We start from the raw sequence: 24,545 nt of genomic DNA, 5'->3' as shown, positions 1-24,545 counted from the left end.
TTCCACCATCTCGTTTTCTGAGATCAAACGTTCCCAAAGATCCAGGTTAAAAAACTATCTCTGTTTCAGGCACTAGACCGATTATTGGCTCAGGGGGTGATCATACAGATTCCCACACAAGAGCAAGGTTTGGGGTTTTATTTAAACCTGTTTACGGTACCAAAGCCAAATGGGGGTGTCAGACCCATTCTAGATCTAAGGAATCTAAATCAGTTCCTGAAGATCCGCTCCTTTCGTATGGAGTCAATCAAGTCAGTAGTTTCCATCCTACAAGGAGGAGAACTTCTGGCATCCATCGACATCAGAGATGCATATCTACATGTCCCTATATTCCCTGCTCACCAGAGGTTCCTGCGCTTCGAAGTAGAACAACAGCACTTCCAGTTCGTAGCCTTGCTCTTTGGGCTAGCCACCCCAGTGTATTCACAAAAGTACTGGCCCCACCTCTAGCCAGGCTAAGGGCACAGGGCATAACAGTCTTGGCGTACCTAGACGATCTATTGTTAATAGACCAGTCAGTGGCTCGCTTGGAGCAAAGTGTACGCATTACGACCAGTTACCTGAAAAGTCTGGGTTGGATTCTCAACCTAGAGAAATCTTCCTTAAAACCGCTAAGAAAGCTGGATTATTTGGGCCTGATCATAGACACAGCCCAGAAAAGGGTGTTTTTGCCTCCAGCAAAGAGCTGGTACGGATGGTCAGGTCAAAAAGAAATCCCTCAATTCACCTTTGCATGAGGTTGTTAGGAAAGATGGTAGCTTCATTCTAAGCAGTTCCCTATGCACAGTTCCATTCAGGACTATTGCAAAACAGTATCCTGTCTGCTTGGAACAAAACAACGCAAGCTTTGGACTTGCCAATGCGGCTATCCCCAAGTGTGTCCCAAAGCCTCAGCTGGTGGTTACTAACCCAGAATCTGCTGAAAGGAAAATCCATCAGACCAGTTATCTGGAAAGTGGTAACGACAGATGCCAGCCTCTCAGGCTGGGGAGCAGTACTAGAGGAAACTACTGTCCAGGGACAGTGGTTGAGATCTGAAAGAACCCTGCCCATCAACATCCTAGAGATTTGGGCAGCGTGTCTGGCTTTGAAAACCTGGACCTCCAGGTTAAAGAATTTGCCACCCGTTGTGGCCTATATCAATCACCAAGGGGGCACCAAGAGTGTCTCTCAGCTCAGAGAGAGGTGTACCATATTCTAACTTGGGCAGAAAAGAATGTCCCATGCCTATCGGCAGTTTTCATCCCGGGAGTAGATAATTGGCAGGAGGACTGCTTAAGTTGCCAGCAGTTATTCCCAGGGGAATGGTCTCTTCACCCCGACATTTTTTGGGCGGTTTGCCAAAGATGGGGGACTCCGGACATAGATCTTCTAGCGTCCAGATTCAAAATGAAGTTAGTCAACTTTGTGTCCAGGACAAGGGATCCATTCGCATTCGAAACAGATGCGTTTGGGGGCCCCGTGGGATCATTTCTCGCTGATCTATGCATTCCCTCCTGTTCAGTTGCTTCCCCGACTTCTTTGCAGGATCAAGCTGGAAAGAAAGCCGGTAATTCTGGTAGCACCAACATGGCCCAGAAGATCATGGTACGCAGAAATCGTAAAGATAGCAGTGGAGGATCCATGGCCCCTCCCACTAAGGCCAGACCTGCTTTCACAGGGGCCGATATTCCATCCTACTTTACAAACGCTAAATTGAATGGCCTGGCTATTGAAACCCACATTCTGAAGAAACGTGGGCTTTCCAGGTCAGTCATTTCAACTTTGGTTAATGCAAGAAAGCCAGCTTCCAGAACTATATATTATAGGGTTTGGAAGGCTTATGTTTACTGGTGTGAATCCAAGGGTTGGCACCCTCGGAGATATATCATAGTCAGAATTCTTGCCTTTCTACAATTAGGTGTAGAGATGAAATTGGCCCTGAGTACTATTAAGGGCCAAGTCTCAGCCTTATCAATTTTATTTCAAAGACCGCTTGCTACGCATTCTTTAGTTCTTTAGTCCAGGGTTTTATGCAAGGGGTGATGCAGAATAATCCACCGGTTAAAACACCCTTGAGTCCTTGGGACTTGAATTTAGTTTTGTTTGTGTTAAAAAAACAGCCATTTGAACCGATACAGCATATTCCTTTAGTCCTTTCGACAAGGAAGCTGGTATTTTTGGTTGCTATATCCTCAGCAAGCAGGATTTCGGAATTGGCATTGCCAAAACCATGTTCCAGGGAAGAAAAGTCACTACATTGTCTTGATGTGGTGAGAGCAATGAAAATCTATTTAAAGGCAAGTGCTCAGATTCATAAGTCTAATGTCTTATTTATTCTGCCAGAAGGTCCTAAGAAAGGACAGGCAGCGTCGAAATCCACTGTCGCTAAGTGGATTCGGCAAGTTATTATTCAAACTTATGATTTAAAGGGTAAGATTCCTCCTTTTCAAGTCAAGGCGCACTCTACCAGAGTGGTTAGTGCTTCTTGGGCAGTACGTCACCAGACCTCCATAACTCAGATCTGCAAGGCCGCAACTTGGTCTTCGGTGCATACATTTACAACATTTTATCAAGTGGATGTAAGGAGGAATGAGGATATCACCTTCGTGCGCAGTGTGCTGCAGGCAGCAGTATAAGTCCTCAGATCTGGGGGTGCCCTACGGGTTGTGTCTCCCTCCCCTCAAGTAGCATTGCTATGGGACGTCCCATTAAGTAATCTGTGTCCCATGATGTACGATAAAGAAAATAGGATTTTTATTTAACGGCTTACCTGTAAAATCCTTTTCTTGGAGTACATCATGGGACACAGAGATCCCTCCCCTCTTTTTATGGGGTTTAAATATATTGCTTGGCTACAAAAACTGGGGTACTCCTGGAAGGAGGAGGGGTTATATAGGGGAGTCAACTTCCTGTATTGGGTATACCAGTATCCACACTTGAAGGTGGCCCATAACCCATTAAGTAATTACTTAAATCTCTGTGTCCCATGATGTACTCCAAGAAAAGAATTTTACAGGTAAGCTGTTATAAAAATCCTATTTTTGGTCTCATCTGACCAGAGCACCATCTTTCACAGGTTTGGTTTGCTGTGTCCCCCACATGGCTTCTCGCAAACTGCAAACGGGACTTCTTATGGCTTTCTTTCAAACAATGGCTTTCTTCTTGACACTCTTCCATAAAGGCCAGATTTATGGAGTGCAAAATTGCAGCTCCTCCAGAGGACCTCTTGGCTGCTTCTCTGAATAATGCTCTCCTTGCTCGGCGTGTCAGTTTAGGTGGACGGTCATGTCTTGGTAGGTTTGCAGTTTTGCCATACTCTTTCCATTTTCGGATGATGGATTGAACAGTGCTCTGTGAGATGTTCAAAGCTTGGGATTTTTTTTTTTTTTTTTATAACCTAACCCTGCTTTAAACTTCTCCACAACTTTATCCCTGACATGTCTGGTATGTTCCTTGGCCTTCATTAAGCTGTTTGTTCACTAAGGTTATCTAACAAACCTCTGAGGGCTTCACAGAACAGCTGTATTTATACTGAGATTGAATTGCAAACAGGTGGACTCTATTTACTAATTAGGTGACTTCTGAAGGCAATTTGTACCATTAGATTTTAATTAGGGGTATCGGAGTAAGGGGGCTGAATAAAAATGCACCCCACACTTTTCAGATATTCAAAATTTTGAAAAACATTTATCATTTTCCTTCCACTTGATTTTTGGTTGTAACATGACAAAATGTGGATAATTTCAAGGGGTATGAATACTTTTTTCAAGGCACTGTATAGTCTTATGTCCAATGGTTGCATACTGTTATATACAGTTGTGCTCATAAGTTTACATACCCTGGCTGAATTTATGATTTCTTGGCCATTTTTAAGAGAGTATGAATGATAACACAAAAACTTTTCTTTCACTTATGGTTAGTGTTTGGCTGAAGCCATTTATTATCAATCAACTGTGTATCATGGACAGTACTTAATTTTCTAAATCGTAATAGCAACAGAAACTACCCAAATGACCCTGATCAAAAGTTTACATACCCCAGTTCTTAATACCATGTATTGCCCCCTTTAACATCAATGATAGCTTGAAGTCTTTTGTGGTATTTGTGGATGAGGCTCTTTATCTTCTCAGATGGTAAAGCTGCCCATTCCTCTTGGCAAAAGCCTCCAGTTCTTGTCAATTCTTGGGCTGTCTTGCATGAACTGCAGGTTTGAGATCTCCCCAGAGTGGCTCAATGATATTGAGGTCAGGAGACTGAGATGGCTACTCCAGAATCTTCACTTTATTCTGCTGTAGCCAATGACAGGTCAACTTGGCCTTTTTGTTTTGGATCTTAGTCATGTTGAAATGTCCAAGTACGTCCCATGCTCAGCTTCCTGGTTGATGAATGCAAATGTTCCTCCAGTATTTTTTGATAACATACCGCATTCATCTTGCCAACAATTTTGACCAAATTTCCTGTGCCTTTTTACCTCACACATCTCCAAAACATCAGCGATCCACCTCCGTACCTTTCATCATAGGCCTTGTTGACTCCTCTCCAAATCTAGCCTTTACGGTTGTGCCAAAAAGCTAAATTTTGGTTTCATCACTCCAGATGACTTTGTGCCAGAAGGTTTGAGGCTTGTCTCCTGTGTTGTTTGCCGGATACTTTGTGTCATTTGCGTAGTAATGACTTTCTTCTGGCGACTCGACCATGCAGCCCATCTTTTTTCAAGTGCCTCCTTATTGTGCATCTTTAAAACAGCCACACCACATGTTTTCAGAGAGTCCTGTATTTCACCTGAAGTTATTTGTGGGTTTTTCTTTGCATCCGAACAATTTTCCTGGAAGTTGTGGTCGAAATCTTAGTTGGTCTACCTGACCGTGGTTTGATTTCAACAGAACCCCTCATTTTCAACTTCTTAATTAGAGTTTGAACACTGCTGACTGGCATTCTCAATTCCTTAGATAACTTTTTATATCCCTTTCCTGTTTTATACAATTCAACTACCTTTTCCCGCAGATCCTTTGACAAGTCTTTTGCTTTCCCAATGACTCAGAATCCAGAAACATCAGTGCAGCAGTGGATGAAAGATGCAAGGGTCTGTCAGGAGTCCAGAAACACATTGACCTTTTATACACACACTAATTACAGGCAAACAGATCACAGGTGAGGATGGTTACCTTTAATAGCCATTCAAACCACTTTGTGTCAACTTGTGTGCATGTTATCAGGCCAAAATCACCAGGGTATGTAAACGTTTGGTCAGGGTAATTTGGGTAGTTTCTGTTGCCATTATGATTTAAAAATAGTAAACACAGTTGATTAATAATAAATGGCTTCAGCCAAACACTAACTATGAGTGAAAAATTTGTGTGTTATTCATATTTTCTGAAAAATGGCTAAGAAATCATAAATTCTGTGTATATAAGTATGTAAACTTATGAGCACAACTGTATATGTAGAGTTTTGACAGTTCTGTAGGCAGAAACACTAATGATAGCCATACACCTGTCGAAAAATCGTTTGAACAAGTTTTCGAAAAACACACACATGATCGTGAGAGCAAACGATTTTGCCATCATGTAATGACCATCATTTGACCGATAAATCATTCGACTGACATAAAGTAATACATTTTTCGTTCGCTTTGTCACATATGCCCGGTGCAAACTGTTCGGGCGAGATGGGCCCTTTTCACATTGTGTTTCACATTAACCTTCCAATTTATCGTTCGTTCGGCCGAAATTTTCCAATCTTTAACGTTGATTTTTCAGCTCAAAAATGTCACAACCAATTTTCAAATTGTGCCCATTAACTAGACGAAAAACGATTTTTCGTCTAGTGTACGGCCACCATAAGTCATTTACATCAGTCTCTGCACCAGAGAAGCTTACATTCTAATGTCACTTACACAGTCATACACACACTATAATTTAAATATTTCCAACTTTAAAAAAACCCATACTTCTTTTATGTTCTCCATCATACTTACCTAGGTGAATGCAGCATGGGACCGCCGCCTCTGTACTGAGAGCCGATCAATTGAACACCGCCGATGGCTTGGATCTCACAGCTCACCGAGCAGAGAGCTGCTGCCTGTCAGTCAGCAGCTCTCCGCTCTGCCCCTGCGCTTACTGGAGAGCTGAGCTGTGGAGGGGTGGGGAGCAGCCATCTCAGGCTTTTAGCGACTCGCTGAGAGGCTGAGATGGGTATCAGCCCAGGCACCTGGCAGAGCCAGACTTTATTGTCGTAATGACACGGTGCCTGGACTGATTCCTATGATTTCAGCAGAGAGCGGACTTCAGAAAACGGGTCACAGGAGTGCAAAATGAATTGCACTCCTGTGACCCATAGGAGAAGCCCAGCCAAATGAGCTCAGGCTGGAATTCTCCTTTAAGTTGTATTAATGTGTTAAATTTAGTGAGAAAAGATGCAGTTTGTTATTAGTGTTTATTTAAAATACCAATATAGGTAAGTATACAGTTTAAGGTACAGTTCAGTTTACATTAAGGTCCCTTTCACACGGGGTGGACTCTGCTCCGATCAGTAGGGGTCTGTGAGTTGATTACCTGCTCATTGGAGGAGAGCAGGTGGATGACACATCCCTGTCTGTTCAGTTTCGGCAGAGCAGACATGGGCAGAGCCCACTCTGCTCTATGGGCGGCTGGGAGTTTACACCTGGCTACCTCCAATTTCTTCAGAAATAAATACAGAGAGGGTCTTAATCAGCAATTTTTTTTTTGTGGTCATTAACTCTTTAATGTCCCATGGTATTCAAAACTTTTGTAACCAAACTTTGAGGTTTTGCTGTGCACCAATTCACTAAACAATAACTTGGCTAGCCCGTACCATCATGTTTGCCTTCCGCAAAGATGGGGGGTTTGGCCTTTCCACACCTCCACCGTTACTACCAGGCTGCCCAATTAAGAGCTGTTGCATCCTGGGTTACCCTCCCGGCTTATAATCGGTGGACCCAAATAGACAAATTATGGATGGCTCCCATCCACCCAAACAACCTATTGTGGAACTCCAATGTTGATGTCCCTTCAACCTCCTTACTACATACTATGAACTTGTTAAGAACCATTTGGAGACAACTAAACCGCAAGACTCCCCTTCAATCTGAGGCCTCCCTACTCATGGCTTTCCACTACCACCCTAAACTGCCAGACAGCTTAACCTCCCAGATGATAGCTCCATGGCTACAGAGGAATCTTTTTCACAATGGACACCTGGTGAACCCAGTGTTGAGGGTCCTACTACCCTTTGACAAACTCAGAACTAAGCATGACCTCCCCCGTAATGCCATCTTTGGCTACCTCCAGATTTGGCACTACGCAGTTACCTTCACCCCAACCCTCCAATTCTCCAAGCCACCCATATTTGAATGCCTAATCCTATCTGGCCCCACCCAAAAAGGACTGACCTCAGACATATATAAACTTTTACATTCCTATGATATGGTCTCTCAGGGGAAACGTAGATATATGCGTAGATGGGAGGATCAAATGGGAGAGGAAATGTCAGTAAAAGGTGCTCTTTTACTGGTATCTAACACCATCTCGCCTACACGCTATATATCCATTGGCCTTGGATCACTGTTAGAGATGTCTCCAGGACCGGGGCACGGTATATCATATCTACTGGAGTTGCCCAGTCCTTCAACCTTACTGGTGATCGGTCAGGGAGCTTCTCCATCGGCTGTTTGAGGTGGATATCCCTCTCTCACCCAAATTTTTCTTATTAGGCCTCCCCCCTAAATTACCCAGTTTGGCTAAAAAATTGGCCACACATATAGCAACAGCGGCTAGATGTCTAGTGGCCCTTCAATGGAAACAACGTAATCCCCCAACACTTTCTGACCTTTATACCAGGATCAAGGATGTGGAGGTCATGGAGTCCATGTTGGCTAGATTGAGAGACCGAATAGATCTACATTTGGCGATATGGGATCCTTGGCATCAACGGATGGAGCCACCCTGAATCTATGAAACCCCTCCCCCACTCTGTATACCATGTGCACTCGGGGCCCAGGAGGGACAAGCCCATTGGGGCCTTCTCTCCACGTCTTTCTCCTCCTCCTTTTACTTTCCCACTCTCCCTCCCTCTCTTTTTTTTTTCCTCTGGAAAAGCAGGCTACGCATTTTATCCATAACTGCACATGTTTATGGAATGTCTGGAAAAGGAGGGGAAGGAAAAAGAAAAGGAAAAAATCTATTACTACTGCTTTTCCGATATTGCGTTCCTGGGCTGTGCAGTGTTGTGATCTAGCTAACTATGCCACGGGACATTGTGTTTAACTGTTTGTATTGAGACAATTTATGCCCCTAGCGGAGATGTTTGTTTCTACTACCCTCCTCTTTTTCTTCACTCAACTGTGTTTTATATTTTTGTATTGAAAACACTAAAATTCAATAAAAAACTGTCAACTATAAAAAAAAAAAAAAAAAAACAATAACTTGGCTTTAACTGCTTTTCACACTAAATTATTTTCACATAATTTTTTACATAGATGGGGCCTTCATTAAGTAGCATGTTTTTCACTTTCTTTTTCAGGACAGGGATCCCAATATGTGTAGAATTTGATACATTTGTTGGTACTGTATGGTAGACGAACAAGTGCATACAGTGGGGCAAAAAAGTATTTAGTCAGCCACAAATTGTGCAAGTTCTCCCACTTAAAAAGATGAGAGAGGCCTGTAATTGTTATCATAGGTATACCTCAACTATGAGAGACAAAATGTGGAAACAAATCCAGACAATCACATTGTCTGATTTTTGAAAGAATTTACTTGCAAATTATGGTGGAAAATAAGTATTTGGTCAATATCAAAAGTTCATCTCAATACTTTGTTATATATCCTTTTTGGCAATGACAGAGGTCAAACATTTTCATTCACAAGGTTGTCACACACTATTGCTAGTATGTTGGCCCATTCCTCCATGCAGATCTCCTCTAGAGCAGTGATGTTTTGGGGCTGTCGCTGGGCAACACGGACTTTCAACTCCCTCCAAAGGTTTTCTATGGGGTTGAGATCTGGAGACTGGCTAAGCCACTCCAAGTCCTTGAAATGCTTCTTATGAAGCCACTCCTTCATTGCCCAGGCGGTGTGTTTGGGATCATTGTCATGCTGAAAGACCCAGCCACGTTTCATCTTCAATGCCCTTGCTGATGGGAGGGGGTTTGCACTCAAAATCTCACGATACATGGCCCCACTCATTCTTTCATGTACACGGATCAGTCATCCTGTTCCGTTTGCAGATAAACAGCCCCAAAGCATGATGTTGCCACCCCCATGCTTCACAGTAGGTATGGTGTTCTTTGGTTCCAACTCAGCATTCTCTCTCCTCCAAACACGACAAGTTGTGTTTCTACCAAACAGTTCTACTTTGGTTTCATCTGACCATATGACATTCTCCCAATCCTCTTCTGGATCATCCAAATGCTCTCTAGCAAACCTCAGACGGGCCCAGACATGTACTGGCTTAAGCAGGGGGACACGTCTGGCACTGCAGGATCTGAGTCCCAGGTGGCGTAGTGTGTTACTAATGGTAGCCTTTGTTAAGTTGGTCCCAGCTCTCTGCAGGTCATTCACTAAGTCGTTCCCCCCCCTCCCCATGTGGTTCTGGGATTTTTGCTCACCGTTCTTGTGATCATTTTGACCCCACGGGGTGAGATCTTGCGTGGAGCCCCAGATCGAGGGAGATTATCAGTGGTCTTGTATGTCTAGCATTTTCTAATTATTGCTCCTGTAGTTGATTTCTTCACACCAAGCTGCTTGCCTATAGCAGATTCAGTCTTCCCAGCCTGGTGCAGGTCTACAATTTTGTTTCTGGTGTCCTTCGATAGCTCTTTGGTCTTCACCATAGTGGAGTTTGGAGTGTGACTGTTTGAGGTTGTGGACAGGTGTCTTTTATACTGATAACAAGTTCAAACAGGTGCCATTAATACAGGTAATGAGTGGAGGACAGAGGAGCCTCTTAAAGAAGAAGATACAGGTCTGTGAGAGCCAGAAATCTTGCTTGTTTGTAGGTGACCAAATACTTATTTTCCACCATAATTTGCAAATAAATTCTTTAAAAAAATCAGACAATGTGATTGTCTGGATTTGTTTCAACATGTTGTCTCTCGTAGTTGACGTATACCTATGACAATTACAGGCCTCTCTCATGTTTTTAAGTGGGAGAATTGGCACAATTGGTGGCTGACTAAATACTTTTTTGCCCCACTGTATACCTCTTGATCTTACAGTACAGGATACAGGCTTGATATTTGTAGACCCTGGTTATAGGCTAGTACCTTCAGGGGATTAGATACTGGCAAAGCTTTTGCAGGCATGCTCACTGGGTGCCTCCTTATAACCCTACCCCACTCTGTGAAACCTCAGTTTTTTGCTAATGTCCTAAGGCGATGGAAAACTTCTCCTTTTACAATAAATCACTCTTAGCTTAACTCGTTTATTATTTTAACTTTGGGTTTTTCAATCAACTCTTTTAATACAACCATAGAAGTAATACATCAGGACTGGTGCTACCTCAATAAAACCTTGGGAACTGTACCTGAATCCCACACCAAGGAGACAGACTGTAATCTTGCTTTGGGAATTTGGATACACCATGGGCATATATAATGTGTGTAGTTAGTTGCATTAAGGTAATAAACCTTCTGCATGCAATCCCCCCCAGCCCCCTCTTATACTTACCGGATCTCAATCCAGCAATTTGCACATGAGCCATGGCTCTCCCGGTTCTCTCCCTTCTCCCTATCGAAGACAGCAGCTGCTGTCAATCATAGCCAGTAAGGAAAAACAGTGAGGAAAAACTAAAACAAATTTGAGCAGATTTATCCCCTTAATGACTGAGCCATTTTTTTGCGATACAGCACTGCGTCGCTTTAAATGACAATTGCGCAGTTGTACGACGTACCCAAACAAAATTGACGTCCTTTCTTTCCCACAAATAGAGCTTTCTTTTGGTGGTATTTGATCACTTCTGCGTTTTTTATTTTTTGCGCTATAATACATATCTGCATAAATGTTTTTAAGAAGCAAATTTCTTTATCAGTTTAGGCCAATGTGTATTCTTTTACATATTTTTGGTAAAAAAAAAAAATCGCAATAAGCGTATATTGATTGGCTTGCTCAAAGTTATAGCATCTACAAAATAGAGGATAGATTTATTCCTCTGCGGTTTTTATTTTTTGCGCTATAATACATATCCGCAAAAATGTTTTTAAAAAGCAAATTTCTTTATCAGTTTAGTCCAATATGTATTCTTTTACATATTTTTGGTAAAAAAAAAAATCGCAATAAGCATATATTGATTGTCTTGCTCAAAGTTATAGCGTCTACAAAATAGGGGATAGATTTATGGCATTTTTATTTTTTACTAGTAATGATGGTGATCTGCGATTTTTAGCGGTACTGCGACATAGCGGCAGACAGATCAGACACATTTTTGGGACCATTGACATTTATACAGCGCACAGAGCTATAAAAATGCACTGATGACTGTGTAAATCTCACTGGCAGGGAAGGGGTTAACACTATGGGGCAATCAAGGAGTTAAATGTGTTCCCTTGCGAGTGTTTCTTACAGTGGGGGGATGGGACTGACTGGGGAGGAGACATATCACTGTTCGTAATTACTACGAACAGCAGATCTCTCTCTTCTCTCCTGTCAGAACAAGGATTTGTGATACGCTTGCTATGGCTCTTAAAGGAGCCAGCGTATCGGGTTTTGCGGGAGCGTGCCACTTTGACGACGTATATCTATATATCTATGTGAGCTGGTTGGCAAGTGGTAAAAGATTCTCTTTACTTTCGTTGGCCCGCCAATTACAGTGATTACCTTCTGCCTTTCACTTTTGTATTAATGTCCTAAAACAAGTAATGATACAGATCTCCAGAACCGGTCCGATTTTTGTTTACATGCTCAGTATCTTGTAATTCAGAGCCTGGTTGGCTGAAACTACCTGTAAAAGGTGCCTTATACTTATGCCCTTTAAAGCAGGACGTCTCTTTGATGAGACCCTTGACAAATTCATCAAAGATGTCACAGTGGAAAGATTCTTCTTTCACGAGGTAGGTTCCAAAATCCCATTTATCATGGTCTTCTGCTCCTTCAAATTACAGTGCATGGGTTCAATCGGTGGTTTAAAAGGGTACAGTTCTGAACTTTTCCCCCTCACCTCTTTCTTCCCTCAAACCAACCAAAATCTGCTCAAGGATGATCAGATTTGCAGATTGCCCTGTACCAGCTCTTGGTCCAGGTGTAGTTGTTCTAGTACCTCTAGAGGACAGGTTCAAAGGATTCTATTCAAGCCTGTTCATGGTAATAAAACCCAAGAGGGTTATTTGACCTGAAAGCTCTAAAGAAGTACCTTTTAGTTACAAAGTTTCATATGTAATCGGCAAGCTCAGTTATTGCCTCTCTGAAACGAGGGAATACCTGGCACATCCAGGATGCCTATCTGCATATTTCCATTTACCCACCACATCAGTGTTCTCTGCGCTTCGCAGTAGGAGACAAAGATTTCTAGTTTGTTGCACTGCCATTTGGTCTTTCCTCTGCTCCCAGAGTATTCACGAAAATAATTGCACTCCTCCTTACACCCTTAAGAACTTAGGTCATTCAAATCATAGGGTATCTAGATTACCTTTTTCTGAAATACATAACCCCCTTCCAGCTTATGCAAACGTCCACAGAACTATTCTAATATTTCAGATTTTTGGATGGGCAATCATCCTCAAAAGTCCACTCTCCAACCTTCCCTTTGTCTGGAGTACTTGGATCTCATTCTAGACACAACCCAAGCAAAAACCTTTTTTTCCAGAAAACAATTCGATCTCTCTCAGATCCCACACTTGGGGTTTAAAGTGGAACTGCACTGTATCTGAGCACCACAAACCAAAAACCCTATTCAATTAATTTTTTAATATTCAAGGCAAGCTCACCCATCCATTCATGTCTCTATGCTTTATTTTGCTGAGAAATCACCCCCTAGCATTTCTGGCCACGGCCATCTGAAGGGCAGATGATTCACGTAGCCTTTATTTTCTGGAATTCATCTGCTCTTAACTCAGGCTTGCAGGCAGTAGTGTGTGCTTAGCTGAGAAAACCCCTCCTGCACTCCTGAAGACTTCTGGGATGTATGACATCATTTGCCTAGGCCTGGACACCAGAAAGTAACTGAAGAAATGTAAAAAAAAAGTTTCAAACCAACAAGCATTATATACATTCCTATCTATTTACTAATGCTAGCAGCTTAAGGATTAAAAATCGTCAATGTTGATTGAGAAAGTGAAGTCCTGCTTTAAGATCAAAGAAGCATCCTACTGTGAGATTCTCTGACGTTCTGGACCTCAAGGTGGCCTCCTTTTGAGGCTATTTCATTCACCCAATTCCATTCAAACCCATCTTGTTGGCATGAAATAAACATGCTCTCTCTCTCGACCTGCCAATGCTCCTATTCAGCCAAGCAAAAAACTCCCTAGCTTGGTGGGTTTCCAACCCAGCCTTGGCAATGGGGAAGTAAGTTCTTCTATATCGCTGGAAGATGATAAAAACAGATGTAAGTGTTCCAATCTCTCACAGTTCAGGAAACATGGTCAACAGAGGAAGCCAAGCTCCCCATCAACATCTTAGAACTCAGCACGATCAAAAAGACCCTACACCACTGGACCCCCTAATTTTCAGGGACACCTGATCAGGTTGCAGTCGGACAATGCGGGGACACCAGGAATCACACAGTCTTGAAGGAAGTAAGCTAGATCCACTCATTGACAGAAAAACATTGTTCAGTAATATCTGCATAATTGGAAGGCGGATTACTTTAGTTGTCACTGCCTAGAGCAAGGAGATTTGAGTCCTTTACTTCAACATCTTCAACCTGATATGTCAGAGATGGGGGACTCCAGATGTGCATTTTCTGCTCTCCAGGTTCTGTTTGTGGCCAGGACCAAGGATCCTTTAGCACTGGATGCTCAAGTAATTCCCTGGATTCAGTTCAGGTTAATCTATGCTATTCCTCCAGTGTGAATTCTTCCTCGACTACTCTGAAAACTAGAGCAAGAAAAGAAACCAGTAATCCTTATTGCACCCAACTGGCCCAGAAGAGCCTGGTACACAGTCACTGGCTTTAACTGCATGGCTGTTAAGCCCAGGTCTTAAGAGACAGATAGGTCTTTGCGTCTGTCATTCACACACTGCTAAAAGCAAGGAAAGCTATTTCCAGAATGACTTATTATCGTACCTGTAAATCTTTCTTTGCCTGGTGTGAAAACAGACAATTCAATCCCAGAGATTAATTACTCTGTGCCTCAAATTTTAGCCTTCTTACAATCAGGGGTTGGCCAGAACTTGACCTTAAGTACTCTTATGCCCCATACACACGGTCGGATTTTCCGACGGAAAATGTGTGATAGGACCTTGTTGTCGGAAATTCCGACCGTGTGTGGGCTCCATCACACATTTTCCATCGGATTTTCCGACACACAAAGTTTGAGAGCAGGATATAAAATTTTCCGACAACAAAATCCGTTGTCGGAAATTCCAAGCGTGTGTACACAAATCCGACGCACAAAGTGCCACGCATGCTCAGAGTAAATAAAGAGATAAAAGCTATTGGCCACTGCCCCGTTTATAGTCCCGACGTACGTGTTTTACGTCACCGCGTTTAGAACGATCGGATTTTCCGACAACTTTGTGTGACCGTGTGTATGCAAGACAAGTTTGAGCCAACATCCGTCGGAAAAAATCCATGGATTTTGTTGTTGGAATGTCCGAACAAAGTCCGACCGTGTGTACGGGGCATTAATCTTTTTGCTGTAGGAGCGCTGAACCTTCTGAAGATGCGTTCAGGCTTTAACACTGGGGCTGCAGAAGAGGAAGCAAAAACGCCTGTAAAACGCTTCAGTGTGAAAGAGGCCTTAGACATTTTTACTAGGAGTGACTTTCATTTATCTTTTATTCATCTTTTAAGAATTGACGTTCTTACATATAATTAATAACAATATTCATGGGCCTACATACACTACTCAGCAGTTCCTAGGTTCTAGCGCTGAGTTTCACACTGGCTTTGTGTGCATCTATTCTTTGTGATTTCAATTTACAAATACTGTACTTGTGACCGCACAATAGGGAACTTTTTCGCGGAAGGGAGTTTAACAAAACACGTGGCCACAAAGATGTTTATCCTTAAACTACGTAGAGGGTTCTTTACTGTAAGAACAGCAAGGATGTGGAATTCTCTTCTACTGGCGGTGGGGACACCGATAATTAAAAAAAAACTATTAGATAAGCACCTGAACGACCACAACGTACAGGGATAAACAAGGTAATACTGACATATAATCACACACATAAGTTGGACATGATGGACTTGTGTCTTTTTTCAACCTCACCTACTATGTAACTGCGTAACTAGATATTTTATATACTGTATATTCTATTGTTGTAGCCCTTTTGAAGGGGGCATTTTTCAGACCACAAAAATGCATTGGTTCTCTGATAAAGTACTTTTACATTATTCACCAGCTAACTTGGAACAGCATTTTTGTACATCAAGGTCATTACAAACAGGTTAAATAAAAAAGATGTAACTGCTAACCTAAAAATAACATTTTTCAAGGCTCAAAATTGTGTGCTATTGTGATCAGTGAAAAACAGTGATGCTCAAAATTGTAAGTAAATTAAAGTTGTCATAGCACATCAGTTCAAAGTTAGAATAATTTGAAGGCCATCGTTTTATTTTAACTCATATGGCCTGTGATACAGCATATGAGGAAATGTCAGAGAATTTTGTGCATGATCAGAATCTTAGATTTAAGACATTTTGGAAAGTGTAGACAAGCTTTAAAGAGGAAGTAAACCCTGATGGGTTTTACTTCCTCTTTGTTCCCCTGCAAAGTAAAAGCATAATGGGCTAGTATGCATCACATACTAGCCCTTTATGTGGCACTTACCTGCAAACGAAGCCTGCGCTCTCTCCACTGGTGGCCTCATCCATCTTCGCCCCTCTTCCTTCCGGGGCCCTGAACTCCGGCTCTGTGACTGTCCGGAGCCGTGTGACGCATGTGCGTGGGAGCCGTCAGTCACGGCACTAGCGAGTGAAGAAACAGCTCGGAGGGCCTTTTCTTCACAGCGCATGCGCCGATGACATCATCGGCGTAGTGTACAGCAAATATCTCCTAAACGGTGCACGTTTAGGAGATATTTCCACTACCTATAGGTAAGCCTTATTCTAGGTTTACAACCACTTTTAAGAGGAATGGTTTGAAAGTGTTCAACACTGAGAACAAATGTGGAACGGAAAGGCCGAATACTGTCCCCCTGACTAGGGCGCTGTTTGTTCTTAATCTGGCCCTGACTCGGGATCCTCTTAACCTTGTCACAGGGCACTTCATATATATTAGTCTCCCCTAACTCCTAAGCTGTAACAGCTCTTGACTTTCATAATGGAGCATCTTTCTTGATCAAATTAGAAATGTTGGAAGTCCTTCCATACATTTGCATTTGTGACATGAAATTCCACTCATTTTACACCAGGGCCCAGTCCCTTTCTTTTTTATTGTTGCAGCTATTTCAAAAGTCATTGAGAGCAAGAGCAGGAACAATTTTTCTCACTACGGTGCATACATCCACCTGTCTTTCTGGAAACAGGGCCAAATCTTATTTCAAAGTACCATAATCAGATGCTAAAATACTTTTTTTTGTGTATTGTAAATAAGTTATCAGCAAGGGAGTATCAACATGTATATTAACAGGGGCCCTGTGTCTGTCAAAGGGTTAACACTAGCAACTAATTAGGCTGCTATAACAATAACTGATTAGCATAGTTGTATAAAGTGTATGAAATTTTGTTGTAGATAGGGAAGCATTAAACACCCTATCGGGGTATTTACTGTCTGGGACCTGGTGAGGAGATTTCATGCAACAGGAAATGAGGACATGTTTCCTCAAAATGACAGGAATTCCCTCAGACAGCTGTCACCAGAATATTTCTTTACATTAGAAGGTTTACCTTAACTCTTGCTTTGATGACAAATTTAAATTTTCAGATCTGCCCTAACTTTCTGTCTCAGTGACCAGTAGGACAAATAGGGGAAATCACCCCGGCAGATACATGGCAATGAGAGCTTGCCAGAGGGTCTTACTCTTCCACACTATATGTAAAACAAACAAAAAATGTCATATGCATACACAGTAACCAATATTTTTTTAAATTGGCTTGTAGGGTCCCCTGCATTTTAAGGGGTCAAAAGAAGACAGAATTTCCCATGAAACACCTTTTTAGGAAAGCCCTTAAATTGATTCATTTTGTGTACTGTATTTGATATCTCCTGTTTTTTTTCTCAGAATTAAGATGGATTGTTTTTGATTTATAGGTAGAGAATGAAGATGCAGAAGCAAGTCCTAAATCCCCTCATACGTTTCCACACACTCCAGGCCTAAGTCGCAGTCAAGAGCTGGATAGCGGAGTTGGGCGAACAGATGAGAGCACTCGCAATGATGAAAGCTCGGAACATGACCTTTTGGGAGACGAACAAACAAGCAGTGCAAATACACCAGGCAGCCAGCGTCGTTTGCGTTTCTTGCGAGGAGATAACCAGCATCCTCTTCAGTGTCGTGAATTTCATCATAGTTTGGACTCCCTGCTTGCAGCTGATGGGTTAGCCCCTTACAATGAAGTTCTTCCTCCAGGTGCAGGATTCACAGATGAAGAGTATGAGAGATATAGAGAACTGCTTGAAATTACATGTCACATGGAGAATGGTAATGGACCAGCCTTCCTCTATGCGTCACGACAGGGCGGATTGGATGTAAATCGCAATGAAAGTGTCCTACGGGAAATGGCAGTTCTGGAAGAGGAGTTGAGACATCTGGAATTTAAGTTTCGCAATGTTTTGCGTGCACAAAAGATGCAACAACTACGTGAACGTTGCATGAAAGCTTGGCTTCTTGAGGAGGAGGAGAGTTTGTATGGCTTTGTAGGCGGGGGTAGTGCAAACAATGAAAGTTCTACCAAGCTTCCAGACATCACTGAATTACCAGAGAGATCAGACAAGGACAGTACCAGTGCATATAACACTGGGGAGAGCTGCAGGAGCACTCCTCTTATGATGGAGCCACCGTTACCTTTGGACAGCCCCTTGAGGAGAAACAATGATCCTTCGGGAGCATTTTGCAAAGCAGCAGAAAGCCCTCCCTCTAATAGTAATTTAAACAGAGGACATGGCAAAAATGTACCTTCATACCCTGGTAGTCCAGAGCCAGTGCCATCCAAATTTAGATCTTTGTGTCGCGATGGAAGGCCCCCAACAGAAGACAGGTTAAGAAGAGGAGCAAAACCAGGAAATGAGCTTGAAAGGGGAAGCCGTGAGAGTAGTCCATACCTGAGCAGACATCACCGCTCCCAGGGAGGGGAACGTTATCGAAGCTGCCTACAGTTGGCCCAGCCAAGAAGTTTAGACGAGCTGGATGTGGATCCCACATGTGGAAAGAATATGGGAGCATCACAAGGCACTCAATCCCAAGCTGAACCAAGAATGGAGTGGAAAGTAAAAATAAGGAGTGATGGCACACGTTATGTAGCTAAACGCCCTGTAAGAGACCGCCTTTTAAAAGCAAGAGCCATGAAAATCAAAGAGGAGCGCAGTGGGATGACAACTGATGATGATGCTGTGAGTGAGATGAAAATGGGACGTTACTGGAGCAAGGAAGACAGAAAAAGGCACCTAATGAGAGCTCGGGAGCAAAGAAAGAGGAGAGAATTCATGATGCAAAGCAGACTGGACTGTCTACGTGAGCAACAACAGCAGCAAGGTGCAGAAGGCAAGGGCGAAATGAGCATCATTGCACTTAGCCACCGCAAAACTATGAAAAAACGCAACAAGAAGATCTTGGACAACTGGATCACAATTCAAGAAATGCTGGCTCATGGAACACGCTCAGCTGATGGAAAGCGGGTTTACAATCCCTTGCTCTCTGTCACTACAGTCTGAGCAACTAACATTCCTCAGAACCCCTTTACCAAATCAGATCTCAATCACTATCTTTGTTCCAATTATGAACACTGTTACAAATTCCACCTGTAAATTATCAGTCCACCCTGAACTGATATTATTATTTTGTGGTACATGTCAGAAGGCTAACTTGTCCACCAGCTTACATCAATATGGAATTCCAGTGGCAAGGTCTCAGCACATTAATTCCCAGGTCCTTCTACCTGCTACAGTTCTTGTAAGAGTGTTCCTTTTTAACGTGAGCCTGTCACTGGAAAAAAAAATAGAGCCAGCCTGTATAAGAATATTAAAGCAGACCTTGCATTACAAGCAAGGTTCACTTATTAATGTTGCATCTCCCATGCTAAAATGCTGCAAAAAAAAGAAAACCCAAAGGCAAAAAAATAGCTTACACCTTTTTGCATGCTTCTATACAGCATGAGGTGCAGTCATACTACTCCAGACAAGATCCTGGGGAATGCTAAGTAGTATAAATCGTATGAGATGAGGCTCAAACACAATACATGAGCATGTTTTCTCAAGAAAGATTTGGGCATTCCCAAAGATCTTGTTAGAAGGAGTATGATGGCACTCTCGCCTAGGTGCGGGAAGACGCTAGGGGAGGCAAACATTTAATACATTTTTTTCTTCACAGGTTTTTTTTTTTTTTATTTTGTTTTGCAGTGTTTTACAGGTTATATTACAAAATGCCATAGAAAAGATGAAACTCTTCCTGCTGTAGCATTAGAAATCATACTTCAAGTTGGGGAGAGCAGAGATGGATACTTTGGTGAAATCTTGCAGCTGAAAACTCCAAGAGATATGATGCCAGTAGGGGAATCCACTCACTACAATGCACCAATAGCTGGAACATCAGTTCTGGGTGGACTTCAGTTCCAATTTTTGGTTACCGTGTCTCCATATAAACATTTTGTTACCTTTTATGGTTATTTTTGTTCTCAATTTTGAGGATATATAGGTTTTTAAAACACAGGGTGAACTTTCCAAACCAGCATTACTTGTAGATTTCACAGCTATAACATGTTAGAAGCTCTGTAAATCATCAAACACACACAGTTGTCAAGCAAAGATTAAACCATTTCTGAAAGTGATAGGTACACACTGTAAACCTTTGTCAATCTTTTGTAGGTGGAATAAAGCTGAGCACAATTTTATTTATGGATATGTGAAAATATCTTGCCTTGATGAAGTAGCATATAGCCTTTGCCAATGTTGTTACCATGCTGTGATTTTATACAGGCTTGGTCTTTTCATGCTACTTTAAAACAAACTATACACTGCCATCTTGTGGTTACAGAGCACATGGACAACTATAAGAACAGTAAGCAACAAAAGGTTCATGATGAAGGACAAAATAGCACAAATGCAGTGTTGGCTGTGATTTTTGATACAACAATCTGCCTTTTAAATTGTGGACACAACTCTAAGGGGCTTTGTGCATCTGCCTGTCTGTTGTTAACAAAGTGATTGTGATGACTTCTGTTTGACCTTATTTATTAAGTTCTCGCTATTCTGTTTGAATGTTTGAGATTAAGAAAAATGTGTATGAGCAGGAGGTGGAGGTATTTTTACTGAAAGCAGAACAAAGATTTTTTTACTCTTTTATGTTTGCTAATTACCCATATACAGGGTGAGAGACATGATTGTTTCAAATAATTTAAATAATTTCACATGGACACCAGACAGGGTGTTAACGTAAACCTGTGATAACCCTAAGCAATGCAATATAAGCATATGATTAAAGAAATGTAAAAGCAGAGGTTGTCTTAGATGAAAATCACATGTCTAAACATCAGAGCAGCTTATATTCTGTAATTTTTCATGTAATAGTGTAGCTTCTACTTAAACCTTCCAAATACCTAATGGGGCCATCTAAAGTACCGATAGAGGTAAGAGGGGCTTGATTTTTACATTGAATAATTACAAATTTGCATTGACGTCAACTGTTTATATCTCTGGATTTATTATGTATTTATTATTATTTATTGACATGTAATTTTCACTCGAGGTAATTTCTGTATAGTTTGCATTTCCTAGGTTTGTACTGCTTTTACCTTCATTTACTTTTCTAACTTATCGTAGGAAAATTACATTTTATACAAGTGACCCAATGAAATGAAAGCTCTGAAATTTTATCCTATGAGAGTGTGATATCCACTTTCCTGTATCTGCATTGGCTTAGGCTCTCTGATATAAATGTAGCAATACCTACTGCACATAGGACACTAGGGAAGGGACAGCTATTACAATGACTCTAGGGTGTCCATTGTTGTGTATTTAATATGTTATCTGAAGTGATAATGTGTTGCTTTGCTGCATATTTTTTAGTGAGGGCTAGAGAATTCATTCCATCCATGAATATATAAATTTTAATTAAACCAAGCTTGCTAATTTATTACACTGTAGATAATGATATGCAGTAGCTGGCTATTTTTTCTTCGCTCTCCGCCCATCATTTTCCTTCCTGATTTTCTGCAAATCTCAATTCTGGCCACTACCAAATGTCTACAATTAAACTACTTTACTGTTTGCCTGTGGATATTCAATTAGAATGTTCATTCACAAGGAATAAGGAAAATTGTTATCCATACTCACCGTAATCTTCCTTTCCTGGATCCTCCCCATGTCAGCCTACTATGGGTCAGCCCCCTCTGACCCCTCCAGGACCACCTCATTTCTAGCCCATAAATGGGCGGCTGTCTGCCCACACCAGTGTTCAAAAAAGCCCCGCCTCTCGACGGATAAACTGAGTGGGAATCCTCCGGCTGACATGGGGAGGATCCAGGAAAGGAAAATTATGGTAAGTATGGATAACAATTTTCCTTATTCCTGGATCTCCCCATGTCAGCCTACTATGGGATGTACCAAGCAATATTAAGAAGGGAGGGAAGACAAAAAATGTAAAAAAAAAATAAGCCAAACCCTCAATGCAATGCCATTCAAAATTTTTAATGGGCAACAGCCGCCGTAATAACCGTAGAGCCAAATGTTTCCTCAGGCGGACAAGCCATATTAATCCTGTAATGCCTAATAAAAAGGTGTTGGGCGCGCTCCAGCTTGCTGACTACCTCAGGGGCGACCTTCGAGTATGCCCAGGATGCTGCCATACCCCTCGTCGAATGTGCTTTGATCTCTGAAGGTGGAGGAAGGCTCAGCGTTTTGTATGCAATATGCGCATGGTCTTGACAAACCAGGAAGACACAACTCTGGATGTTGCTGGCATACCCTTTTTAGGCCCCATTGGGAAAACCTACATCTGATTTTGTTTTCAAAAGCTTTTAGTCCATTTCAGGTAGGTTGAAACCGCAGAGACCAGGTCTAACCTACTCCACTCATCAGCTGTATCCGCCAGAAAGGCTCGGAGAATGACCTCCCAGTTCATACGAAATTATGTGGCCACCTTAGGTAGAAAGCTCGGTATCGGCCTAAAGACTATCTTGTCTGGGAGCACCAAACAACATGGTTCTTTAGATGAGAAGGCGCATAACTCAGAGACTCTTCTGGCCGAGGCCACAGCTAGCAAAAAACAAAAAACTGTTAAAAGAAATAATGAACAAGAGAAAGCTTGATCAAACGGAGGAACCAGCAATGTTCCCAAGACTAGTGTTAAGTCCTCTTTTGGAAAAAAACAATTTCAATGGAGGTCTGATTTCTATGGCTGCCCCTAAAAATCAGATCACCAATGGATGTAGAGCATATCTTGTACATGACGTAGCTGACAAGGCAGGGATTTGACCCTTCAGGGAATTATAAGCTAACCCTTGGAGACCACTCTGCAGAAACTCCAAAATGTTAGATACTGAAGGAGATCCAAGGTCCCAACCCCTTTCCGTAGTATTCCAGATCCGGTGATAGGTTACATTCATTCTTACGAGCCTGTAATAATGTCATTAACTTTATCCTCCTGCGGTTCAGGTGTCAGGCCCCACTCTGCAGAAGGAGATTTTGACAAGGAGACAGAGGGATTGGTGAACCCAACTTTATCCTCCAAGCCAGAGGGAACCACAGCAACTGTGCCAGTAAGGTAGGACTACTATTGCTGTGACCCTTTCTCGCTGAATCTTCAGCAGGATTTTGAGAGCCAATGGAAGCGGCAGGAATACATACACCAAGGGGAAGTTCCAAGACCTGGACAGAGCACCCTGACCCAATGCCTGTGGATGCCAGGTCTGGGAGAAGAAGCAAGGCAGTTGAAAATTCTCCTCCAATGCCATAAGATCTATCAAAGGCGTCCCCCAGACTCTGAAGATCTTATGTAGGTACTTGGGGTTGAGGCCCCATTTGTTGTGATCCCCAAAGCCTCGACTCAAGCGATCTGCTAAAACATTTCCAGGCCCTGGGAGATAAGATGCTGTAAAAGCTGAGATTCCTCTCTGCGCATGGGAAGATTGACATGCCACCTGAAGGAGAGGGTGACTTCTTGTGCCCCCTTGATGAGATACATAAGCCACCGTAGTTTTGTTATTCAAAAGAATCTTGACAGCTCGACCTTGCAACATAGGTTGGAATGCTAAGAGCGCATCTGACAGCATCCAATCCCAGGAAATTTGAACTCTTTGCCCCACGAAGGTTCCATTGGCCTTGAACCTGCTGTCCCAGGCAGCGTGCCCCGTAGCCTGCCAGACTGGCATTGGTCAACACCACTATTGGTTCTGAGGCCTTCAACGGAACTCCGCGGGAAAGATTGGGAGCTACTGACCACTAAACCAGGGACCAGATTATCGAAATTGACGGTCCCACTGAAGAAGAAAGTTGCATTAAAACCTCCTTCTGCGCCACCCGACCCACGGGACTACTGGAACTGTGGCTGATAAAACCCCCAGATACTGCATGCATTCCTTCAGCATCATAGAAGGCCTGGCCATCACTGCTTTGTCTGAGACTGGATCTCCTGGACCTTCCTCTGAGGAAGAGAAACACGACCCCGATCCGTGTTGAATTGTACTCCTAAATACCCCAACATTTGGGTCAGATGCATCTGGCTCTTCCGAAAGTTGATCAACCGAAACGAGCTAGTGTTTTGCAGGTGAAATTCACATGAACTAGAAGGAGCTCATTTGACAGACCCCCAGAAGTAGCATGTCGTCTAGATAATGGAATATTTGCACTCCCTTGACCCCGAGAGTCGCAACGACAGCAGACAGTAGCTTTAAAAACGTTCTCTGAGTCATGCAGAGACCAAATGGGAGAGATTAAAAATGAAAATGAGAGCCTTCCACGGAAGGCCCGAGAAAGCGATGGTGAGATGCGTCTGTGGAGACATGAAGATACAGTATGCATCCGCCAGATCGATGGAAACCATCCAGTCTCGTGACTCCACAACCGAAACAATCGTTTCCAATTACTCTATTTTGAATGGTGGAACCTTCATGTAAGATTTCAGGACATTGAGGGCAAAAACTGGTCCAAAACCCCCTGAAGCCTCTGAGACCAAAAACAGAGGGGAACATACTCTTTGACCCAATTCGTGCCTTGGAACCGGAAGGATGGCCCTTGCTGCCAACAGCTCCCCTATATATCCTTGCAAACATTGCCTCCTTTCCAAATCTGTAGG

At 42.5% G+C, this 24,545-nt stretch overlaps 1 protein-coding gene across 2 annotated transcripts in view; it reads left to right on the top strand.

Moving 5' to 3' along the window:
* The window catches only part of PDZD4 (PDZ domain containing 4), a 438,899-nt gene extending 419,750 nt beyond the window's left edge, over window positions 1-19,149 (top strand). For both annotated transcript variants that reach the window (XM_073600341.1, XM_073600342.1), the window contains one exon: window positions 17,354-19,149. In XM_073600341.1, the coding sequence (XP_073456442.1) occupies window positions 17,354-18,970 (1,617 nt within the window). In that variant the 3' untranslated portion in view covers window positions 18,971-19,149. The remainder of the gene's footprint in view (window positions 1-17,353) is intronic.
* Window positions 19,150-24,545: the final 5,396 nt, after the last annotated feature.

The sequence above is a fragment of the Aquarana catesbeiana genome, linkage group LG09 (genome assembly GCF_042186555.1).
Source record: "Aquarana catesbeiana isolate 2022-GZ linkage group LG09, ASM4218655v1, whole genome shotgun sequence".
Classification (NCBI taxonomy): Eukaryota; Metazoa; Chordata; class Amphibia; order Anura; family Ranidae; genus Aquarana; species Aquarana catesbeiana.
Note: the sequence above shows the minus strand (reverse complement) of the source record. Positions and strands in the feature narration are given on the sequence as shown.